This window comes from Tribolium madens, unplaced genomic scaffold (genome assembly GCF_015345945.1).
Source record: "Tribolium madens isolate multiple individuals breed KSU strain unplaced genomic scaffold, Tmad_KSU_1.1 Scaffold_91;HRSCAF=231;Tcas5.2_LG7, whole genome shotgun sequence".
NCBI classification, from domain to species: domain Eukaryota; kingdom Metazoa; phylum Arthropoda; class Insecta; order Coleoptera; family Tenebrionidae; genus Tribolium; species Tribolium madens.
In genome coordinates, this window is record NW_025401063.1 from 3,471,727 (window position 1) to 3,481,801 (window position 10,075).

The 10,075-nt window shown below is 32.9% G+C and overlaps 4 protein-coding genes across 4 annotated transcripts; 3 read left to right on the forward strand and 1 right to left on the reverse strand.

Moving 5' to 3' along the window:
• Positions 1-609: 609 nt before the first annotated feature.
• On the forward strand, positions 610-1,731 carry LOC123011459. Its single transcript, XM_044408895.1, has 2 exons — positions 610-1,407; positions 1,459-1,731. The coding sequence occupies exons 1-2, from the start codon at positions 610-612 to the stop codon at positions 1,729-1,731; spliced, it is 1,071 nt and encodes a 356-aa protein (XP_044264830.1).
• A 1,325-nt stretch (positions 1,732-3,056) lies between these two features.
• On the forward strand, positions 3,057-4,206 carry LOC123011469. The gene is made up of 2 exons (XM_044408912.1): positions 3,057-3,869; positions 3,913-4,206. The coding sequence occupies exons 1-2, from the start codon at positions 3,057-3,059 to the stop codon at positions 4,204-4,206; spliced, it is 1,107 nt and encodes a 368-aa protein (XP_044264847.1).
• A 126-nt stretch (positions 4,207-4,332) lies between these two features.
• On the forward strand, positions 4,333-5,437 carry LOC123011746. Its single transcript, XM_044409340.1, has 2 exons — positions 4,333-5,061; positions 5,108-5,437. The coding sequence occupies exons 1-2, from the start codon at positions 4,333-4,335 to the stop codon at positions 5,435-5,437; spliced, it is 1,059 nt and encodes a 352-aa protein (XP_044265275.1).
• Positions 5,438-6,545: 1,108 nt separating this feature from the next.
• LOC123011747 lies at positions 6,546-8,514 on the reverse strand. Its single transcript, XM_044409341.1, has 2 exons — positions 7,587-8,514; positions 6,546-6,694 (listed from the first exon to the last, which is right to left on the reverse strand). Exons 1-2 carry the CDS (start codon positions 8,512-8,514, stop codon positions 6,546-6,548), a joined length of 1,077 nt encoding a protein of 358 aa, XP_044265276.1.
• Between the last annotated feature and the right edge of the window lie 1,561 nt (positions 8,515-10,075).

Genomic DNA, 10,075 nt, shown 5'->3' on the forward strand with positions numbered 1-10,075 from the left:
CCATAACAAGTTTTTTTAAATATATTTCACATGGCATATAATTTCATTATTGAACTGAGGTCATGTTGTTATTTCATCAAATAATTGGAGTAAAATCCATACGATTAGTGCGACTTTTGCACGCAAACTAACATAAAAAATGTAACAATATTTTTGGTTGATTAATATAATTGTTTTCTCCAACAGCTGGCACATTTACTCAGTTTGACGGTCACTGTTATGACAGAAAACATCGTCTCATATTCAAAATACTGCATATTACCTGGTTGAACAATAAGCTTTTGTTTAAAAAATCCATAAAAAAATAAAAAAATAAGTGGAATTATTTTTATCAATGAAGATAAACAGATAATTGTTTAAAAAAAAAAATTACAATCAGTAACTCAACGAAATATGTATATCATTAACCAAACCTCTTTTAGGAATAAAAAAATTTCGAAATCATATACAATACCAAGAGTGGACTGACTTTATTGTTTATAGGATTCTTGAATTTAGCAGAGTACAGAGATGTGCTCTGATTCAAAAATAATTGGTTATGGTTTTGCAATAATTTGCTTATGAAGGTGATAATAATATTTATTACTTCATATCGTTTTCTTTTAAAACATGTCATTAAAATTAGTAAAACTTGTTTTCAAATTTGGAAGTTTACTAGCACTTACACCTGCCAAGATAGAAAAAAATGGGCTTGGGTTTCCATCAAAAATATATGCACTACTCTGGATAATATTATTCACTGCAGGAGTGTCCATTTCCTGCATATATAGAAAACCTTTTTACAAAGAAATGACTTTGGTAGAACTTATCCTTCAAGTAGCTATGGATATTGTTTTGTATATTCTAAATATTTCCATTATTACAATAACAGCAACGAAGAAGCGTCAATGGCAAAAATTCATAAAGATTTTGCAAACTCTTCAAATTAACAAAGAAAACGAAAAGATATTTTGGTTTTTATCTTTCTTATTAACAAGCATTATATACGTTTTAAGCAAAATTTACGAAACTTATGTTTGGAGTCCAGTACTGGGTGTTCTATATTACAAAATGTACGCAGTGGAGTATTTTCAATTTTATGCCCAATTTATTGTTTACTATTTGATTTATGTATTTTTGAAACTGATACTGAACGGAGTTGAGAATCTATCCAAAAATATTAAACTTTTGAAGGTGCAATCTAATCGAGTAAATAGTTTTACTTTGAAGAGTATAAGAAGGGAATTTTGTGCATTGGTAAAATGTGTAGATATTTTTAACAATATTTTTGGTTTGTTAATATTATTGTTGATACAGTTTTGTTTTCTCCAACAATTGACATTTTTATTGACTTTAACTCATTCTGTTATGACAGAAAACACCGTCTCAGTTGTCATATTCAAAATACTGTACATTACCTGGCACATGGTTAGTCAGAGTTGTTTTTTTTTTTTTGAATAAACATTTTTTCAATTTTAGGTGGGGACATTTATTAGTGTTTTTTTGTGTGATCTGGTAGAACAAAGAGTTAAAAACATGCAAATAGTAGCGCACCAAATTGCAGCAAATTGTGTAGAAGAAAAAGAATATGAAGAAATAAAAATTCTTGTAGATGTCATAGACAACACTTTTCCTCACTTTTCAGCCGCTAGATTTTTCGATTTAAATCGAAAAACGATTCTTGGTATAGTTAATGCTCTCATTACGTTTTTAATTGTTACGATTCAACTTGAAAACTCAAGCTTTTCTTAAAGTAGATAAGTACAATATTTAGGTATATGGATTGTAAACTTGATTCAAGCACTCAATAAATTTGTGTTTTTCCAAAGTAAACGTGATGTCTCAAAATTGACACCCTTACTTTTGGGGTTTGATTCAGGAAGCCAAGACAAATCGAACAATAAGAGTAGAAAATTTTCCGATTGTCCCTCGTTATCGAGTTAAATTTTATTATATCATAAAGCAGTGGCGTAGCCAGAGATAGAGTTTAGGAGGAAGGGAGGGGAGGGCTTATCTATGTAAAAAAGTTTGGGCACTCATTTAAACGTCATTTCAGATAATAACTTCACTTTCTAATTATCTCTGATGTAATTATGTGTTCAAATGAACTTTTGTTCATTAAGTTAACTTTAACTTGTTGATAGAAGAAAACATGGCCAAAAATAAATGAGCTTTCTTTTTTCGTAAAGTAGGTACCTATTATGTTGCCAATACAACAAAAATTTTATTTAAAATCCACATCTGGGCCCTTACACCAAATTTCAAAGCCATCGGCCAATTGATTGAAGTCAAAATCTTAGATCCGTATAATTTCAGAAACCTTGGCCGACTTTGATCTCTCACATTTTCTTTTGTGTTTATGTGTATTCCAAATTAAAGAATTTTATTTGTAACAAAGGCTGCCATGGAAAAATAAAATTGTGTCGTTAGCCCTTACTTATGCTTTGTTCACTTATTTGTTCTTATGCTCTTTCTCTTTCTTGTTATAGGTACTTTGCGTTAAAAGCATGCTCTCTCTCTCTCTCTCTCTCTCTTTTATTATACTTATGAGAATATGTGCACATGGTTAAAAAAAAGCGCTCGCCATCACTTATTGCTAATTTGAATTAGTATTTGAATTTAAATTAGTAAAAAATTGCTGATTTGAGCTACACCACCACGCCACCAACAGTCTCAATGTTTTAATTCAACGTATTCAAAGTGACTACACAAAATTAAAAAAAAATATTTCTTGCATTTTTACGTTTTCGTACGGTTCCAAGTCTCTTGAACCCCTTAAGAGTGCAAATGAAGTTTTCATTTTTTTTGATTTGAGCGGTTTATTGCTTAATAACTTCGGAATTATTGACGCTAGCCCTTTTTGTTTGGTACCATAGTAAAGCAAATTATTTTTTTTATCATATAAAAAAAAACATAATTGTTCTAGGTTAAATAGTAATCCCCAAAACCCTCCTCTCGCTGCGCCACTGATTATGCCATCATTTAAAATGCATCGACTAAATATTTATGTTTATTTACTCAAAATTAAATATAACAAGTGTGTATTCTTGATACTTCACTCCATTTGACGCAATAAAATGAGTTTCCGCCTCCTGAAATTGGTGTTGAAAGTGGGGCATTTTTTCGCCATAACCCCCAGTTTTAAAAAAAGTCGAATCCCGACTTGTCCCGAAAAAATTTACGCGTATTGTGTGGTCGCATTTCTCACTCTTGGAGTGGCAATATCGATGTTTTATAGAGCAAAAGATTATGCAAAATTTATTCACATAAAAGCAGTAGTTCAAATCACACTTGATTTCACACTATTTGTGCAAAACATATACACGGTTCTAACAGCTCTGAAAAAAAAATCGCTGTGGTGGTTGTTATTAAAGAAGCTGAAAATCGTGCAAAACCACAATAATATTGAAGAAAAACCGCAATATTGCCTTTTTGTGGCCTCAAACTGTTTCTTTTGGATCTACCAAAGCTACATGAGCTACATTTTTGCGAGTTTACAAGGCGATGAGTTTTTCAAACAGTTTGCTATTGAGTATTTCCAAATGTATGTGCTTTTTTTCGTAAATTTTTCGTTTTTTGTTGTCGTGAAAATGCTACTGGTGAGGTATCAAGCTCTCTCGCGACATCTCCGACTGAACTTACATTTTTTGGAAAAACCTGAAAATCGAAGAGTGGGATACAGCCTCGCCCATTTGGACAAAATCCAGTACGATTTTTGCTTGTTGAAAGAAGCGGTGGATCTGGCAAATAATATTTTTGGATGGCAAATTTTATTCCTCATCACTTATGCCACGCTACAAATTTTGGTCTATCTCCACCTGATAGTAATGCTGGGATTTAAAGACATCTACATGATTATCTACATCGTTGTAGTGATTTTTTGGCACACTGTAAGTTTTCCTTTTTGCTTTTCAAATTTTATTGAAATGTTAGGTCAACGCCTCGACCAATGTCTTTCTCTGCGATGAGATTTGCAACGAGGGACGAACGATTTTGGGCATGAGCTACAGTCTGGAGAAATATTTTTTGAATAGGAGTTGCAAAAACGTGGCGCAAATCCAGGAGTTGACATCGACGATAAAAGATAATTTTCCGCGATTTTACGCCGCTAGATTTTTTGTTATAAGCCGAGGAACGATTTTGGGCATTCTTGACGCCATTGTGACCTTCCTAATCGTCATGATTCAGTTTGAAATGACACGCAATTCTACAAACATCAATTTGTAACGTAAAAACACTAATAAATGAAGCTAAACAAACAAACTTGTATTTGACTAGTTTCCTTACACCAATTTGTCTAAACATAATGATTTTTCGATAAAACCCTTAGTTATTTAACTACAAACTAGAAAAATGTTGAAGTGGGTTCTCAAAATCGGGAATTTTCTAGCAATGACTCCCACTGAAGGAAATTTTTTTCCTCATCGTGCACATGCATACATCATGATCGGTGTTTATGTGGTGTTTTTCAGTGTTTCAATTTTTTATAGAATATCTTACTATTCAACGTTAAGACCGATAAACTTGTTAGTCCAAATTATCCTAGATGGAATTTTAATAATTCTTAATGTATACACAGTCTTGACAACTGTCACAAAAAGATATCAGTGGAGTAAATTGCTAGTGAATCTAAAAGTTGACCAAGAAAAAAAATCACATTTTATTATTGCAAATATTTTATTCCACTTAATCCACGTTTATTCCACTGTTGTTTTCACGCTTTTTTTGGGTGTGAATTATATTATACAGTACGGTTTTGAATATCTTCAATTATATTCACAATTCCTGTTCTACTTTCTTTTATACACGATTTTAAAAATTTTGGTGGTGAAATATACACAGCTGAAAACAACTTTATCCGAAGAGAGACGCCCTTTGATGCCTTTGCAAGTAATCAAAAGTCACATTTTCAGCTTGAGGGAATCAATTGACGCCTTTAATGACATTTTTGGTTGGCCGTTTCTGTTACTTATCATGTTTACAAGTTTTCAAATAATGATCTACCTCCAAGGAATTTTCGTGGGATCAAGAAAATCACTCGCGACAATCATTTCTAATGTTAATGTAATTTCGTGGCAATCGGTGAGAAATTTCATGATATTTAACCACTTGACAAGATTTGTTATAGATGTGCACTTTTTGTAATATTGTATTATGTGATTCTGTGATCCACACAGCCGGGGAGTTACCGAATCTGGTTTATAGTCTAGATTTGGAGAGACATTTTGAAATGAAACACACACAGGAAATGGAAAATCTCAATGAATTTGTGGTTGCAATTAAAGATAATTTTCCTGTTTTCGTCGCGGCTAGATTTTTTGAGATAAATAGGAAAACGATCTTTAAGATGTTTAATGCTATCATCACTTTTTTGATAGTGATAATTCAGTTTGAAACGAATTATTCTGGTGATGAGTGCAGTTCATGTCGGTTTAATGCATCAACAGAGACACAGTAAATAAAATTATTTGTTCAGTTCGATTTTTTATTGTTGGCACAATAGTAAAAACACCACGTCAAAACACTAATTTTGTATTATGACTAGTAAATAATTAAGTTGCTAATTCTATATAATTTCCTTTCGTTGCCACACTGACAGTTTGTGTCACAAACTGATATTTTATAAAAAAAAAATACAGAATATCATGAACAATGAAAATGACTCGATTTATTTTTTGGCTAGTTTTATCGGTTCTTTTTTTCAACGAAACTAACCCAGATAATATTCACCTCAGTGAAGCTCATTTCCAGTATTTAAAAAAATACTTCAAATCTGCCAATTCTGTGACAATATCGATGCTACAGAGTAATAATCAACGACGCAAAATAAGAGATTTAGCAGAAGAAATCTTGCGTAAAATTGACACACCTGTTGTGATACAAGAAAAGTACTTGAGCAAAAACCAAAGTGATGTAACTCTAAATTACATAATTATCGTCTGGAGCCTCGAAATACTTAAGCAATTTCTTGATAATTTGACGGTGGTACCGGAGGAAAAAGGTACTTACTATATATTCATTCTTCAAGAAGATTGTAGCACTGTGCATAATAACTTTGGTGAAATTTTGAAAAAGTTTTGGTGTGAATATAACGTTTTAAATGTAGTCATGCAAAACCCGTGTCCAGGTGACACACTTTACCAGTTTTGGCCCTTTGAATACAGTGGTAACTCCTGGGGAAGTTGTAAAAGTTGCAACTTGGTCGATGCAACGAAGTCTAATAAGTTAAGAAATTTGAATCAATTCCCGTTAAAAATTTCCGTTTTTTTGTTTAAACCAACTTTAATTGACTATTTACCAAAATCGCTCAAGACAAATCCAAGATACAGTAATTTAAGTTTGTCTAAAGGCTACGCAGGTTTGGACGGTTTTCTTCTAAGAGAATTAGTCGATTATTTTAATTTTGATCCAGTAATTGTGGAAAATTTGGATTTGTACGGAAGAGTACTAACAAATGGTACCGCGGTTGGTTCCTTGGGCGATGTTGTCAATCGCAGAGTGCACTTAAGTATTAACAGTCGATTCTTGATGGAGTATGGAACCAAACAAATTGAATATTCGTTTCCCTACGTTTCTGACGAACTCTGCATGGTGGTACCCAAGGCCCATAAAGTACCAACTTGGAAAACACTTAAATGCTTCAACACATTTTCCTGGCTCTGGATTTTCCTATCATGTGTTTCAAGTACCCTCGCTTGGTATTTTATCGGACCATCTAGAAACCATCGGAAATTTATTTGGCAGATTTTTGGTTTCATCGTAGGGATTCCCCAAAAGATTGTTCCATCGATTAGTCAATTTGTATTTCTATTGTTTTGTTTTTTCTTCAATGTGACTATTTTCGGGATTATTCAAGGATCATTATTTACTGAATTTTCCACGGTAAGTTTTTATCCAGATATTGACACTCTTGAGGATTTGTACACGTCAAACCTGCCAATAGCCACCAAATATTGGTTTCTTATAGAAGGTGACAGTTCTGATTTAATGATAAAACTCAAGACACATCTGATTGAAGACAAAGGTGACATAAAAAAAGTTGCGTACCAGCAAAATGTTTCCACTCTAGGACGGAAAAGTGAATTAGATTTGTTAATTAGGACAAAATACACATCCAGGGATGGTACTCCTTTGGTACACATAGTTGGAGAATGTTATACGTCGCTCTTACTTTGCGAGATTGTACCAAAAGGGTCACATTTACTAGCACCTTTCAACCAAATAATAGTAAGGTTATTTGAAGGCGGACTCACTTCAAAGTGGTACCGTGATGTTTTAGACGGTATTATAGACGAAGAAAGACCAAAATTGGACGAAAATGGTAGTTTTAATTCTTTGAACATCAACGATTTACAAGCTGTTTTTTATATACTTACGATAGGACACTTTTGCTCAATTTTGATATTCGTTTGCGAGGTTGTAACAAATAAATAAAAAATTATTAACGTAATTTTATTTGCTTCCTCTTACAATTTCAGTTAGAAATACAAGTAACGCTAGTGTATATCCTACAAAAAGTGCATAAAACGCTAATTGAGCATCACGTAGCGAAAATAAATCATCTGGAATTCTGTTTGCAAATTTTTTCATTTGTTGAATCATGGTACCAGTAGACATAACGTCTTGGTACCATTTTACAGTTAGCCCAGCTTCAAACAGTTTCGTAATTGCGTGATTGAAAGTAGTTAAAAACGGGGAACCTTTTGGAAAAACACTGACCAGTAGAAAAGTCTGTAAACATTCATTTGTAACATGTAGAAGTGGTGATCCGTCTTCTGCCACAAATTCGACTTTAACGATATGTTCCACATCTTGTTTTCTTCCCAAAACCGCCAATTTTCGCGTATAAGCTGCGTCTTTATACGAACCCTTGTAGTTTCTTATCTGCTTTGTTTTCAAACTTTTAATCAAATCTGTTGTATCAAAATCTAAATACCAAGCCGAAGAGGCGATTTGTAGTCCAGCTTGATCCAGTTCTAGCAACGTATTAATGTCCTTGTGAAAGGTCGTTGTGGTAAAATCGGTAAAAACAGATCCTTGAATGATCCCCATTATGATAATATTCAGAACCATGCAAGAACCCAAAAACATATATTGGTGAGGCAGTGGTACCACATTGACAGGGTTCCCAAATAAAACCGCACACATCTCCCATGTAACTGTGGCCAAATCGCGAGATGAGTTAAGAACAACCCAAACAAAAATGCAACAAATCCACATAAAGAAAAATAGAACCCAGGAAGTTACATCAAAAATGAAGAAAAAGGCCTTCCATTGTGGCACTTTTAACGCTTTTGGAACCACCGGACAAACTTGATCGTAACTGAATGGTACTGTCACTTCAATTTCGCGCGTTTGGTAGTCTATCAGGAACCAATCGTTGGCACTAAAATCCACTTTGCGGAAAACCACGTCACTTAGACTACCAGTGATGGTACCATTTTTCAATACTCGACCATGAGTCGGGTGACTCTCGTCGATTAAAAATGAAAAGTTTAGGTAGTTGGAGAGACATTTCAAAAGACAACCGTCCATTCCTGCGAAATCACCGGTTTTTAAGTCGCTATAAATAGGATTGTGTAAGATATAGGTTGGAATTTGTTTGAGAGCAGTGGGTGGTCCATCAAACAAGGAGACTTTAAAAGGATATCCTTGGAAATTTTGAAGCGAATTTGACACTAACATAAAATTATCTAGGGAATAATTCTGAGTCACCCCCCATGTATTGCCATTCTTTATGAAGGGATGGTAAACAAATAAACTGTCACAAAAGCAAGCTTGCGCAATCAGATTTGCCATTCCATGATTGGTCCAGAGTAATTTAAGGACGTGATTGATTTCTTTTTTGAAGGTTTTGCAGTCGGAGGATGCAAACAGAATTGCAAAAGTTGCTCTTGCTTGGGATACTATTTCGGTATCTTCTTCCAGAAATGCTAATAAAACTCTGACATCCCACACAATTATAACATGACCCTCGTACGAGTCTGACAAAAGTGGTTTAATTTTTAACAACTCACTCGTTACTACATACTCATCCATATTATCAATACTTTCGTCTAAAAACAAGGTACTATTTTTGTCTAAACTTTTCTCTTTTATTGCAATCGAAAAGTTTAAACTTTTCATTAATTCCACAACAATTTCGTCTAAATCGATTTGGTGAATGCCATCAAACAAAAAAGTAAAAGTCAAATAACGAACCAAAATAAAATGCTTTTGATAGACGTTTAAGAGCTTCTCTTTGTCGTTATTGTAAGGCACTTCAAGTAAACAAATTATAACTTGGATTAAAGTTAAAACAACAATCAAAGTAAATACGTGTAGTGGCATAGTGTAACTAATAGGAAGCCCCACAAATCATTATTTGTTTTAACTTTGAATATTTTATCACAACTGGAGTGGACACGTGTCAAATTTATTTCCGCCTTGTTATTGACTATTTAATTAATGACTTGTTCTATTTAAATCAGTCTTAATTCTATTTACTATTAGGCCATTGTTAGGTATTGTTTATAGAAGAAATTAACGGGTATTAGAAAATATTACATAAATAATAAACGATAATTGATTTTAAAATCTACTTTGAATTAAAATGACATAATAAAGAAGATTGATTTAATTTGATTCTTAATTATTTTGGGTTAAACAATGTTATCATTATCAATTTCTTTTAAGTACACGAAAAACACTTTTTTTATCTTAATTGAAAAGAAATAGCGAAAATAGCTGCATCTGTTTGTTCTTGAGGAGATTTTCTGTAGTGTTCCAACTCAAATTTGTAATCCTCTCCATTTCCAAGATATTCAATATCAAATCATGAATCAAAAGAAAATGTGTTTAGTAAACGATCCAAAAAGTATCGTCATTTTTTAAACATATTCTCAGGACTTTTCCTTGTGACACTTTTGGTACCGTCAGTTTAATTTTGCTCGAAACAAACAATAAAAAACGTTAATTTTTCCAATAAATGTTTATTGTTTTTGTGATATTATGCAGTATTCAGTACATGAAACTTAATTACATACTCCTGTTGTAAAGGATTTCTCCAATAAATACTAAAATAGATCCTACATGACCTATAATAATGACATAAAAA

Bases quoted from the DNA above. Each gene is read 5' to 3' on its own strand.
- LOC123011469 (XM_044408912.1), top strand. From the start codon at position 3,057: ATGAGTTTCCGCCTCCTGAAATTGGTGTTGAAAGTGGGGCATTTTTTC. The intron at 3,870-3,912 runs GTAAGTTTTCCT...TTGAAATGTTAG, and splicing joins TAGTGATTTTTTGGCACACT to GTCAACGCCTCGACCAATGT.
- LOC123011459 (XM_044408895.1), top strand. From the start codon at position 610: ATGTCATTAAAATTAGTAAAACTTGTTTTCAAATTTGGAAGTTTACTA. The intron at 1,408-1,458 runs GTTAGTCAGAGT...TTTCAATTTTAG, and splicing joins TGTACATTACCTGGCACATG to GTGGGGACATTTATTAGTGT.
- LOC123011747 (XM_044409341.1), bottom strand. From the start codon at position 8,514: ATGGACGGTTGTCTTTTGAAATGTCTCTCCAACTACCTAAACTTTTCA. The intron at 6,695-7,586 runs GTACCATGATTC...GATGGTTTCTAG, and splicing joins CCAAGACGTTATGTCTACTG to ATGGTCCGATAAAATACCAA.
- LOC123011746 (XM_044409340.1), top strand. From the start codon at position 4,333: ATGTTGAAGTGGGTTCTCAAAATCGGGAATTTTCTAGCAATGACTCCC. The intron at 5,062-5,107 runs GTGAGAAATTTC...GATTTGTTATAG, and splicing joins ATGTAATTTCGTGGCAATCG to ATGTGCACTTTTTGTAATAT.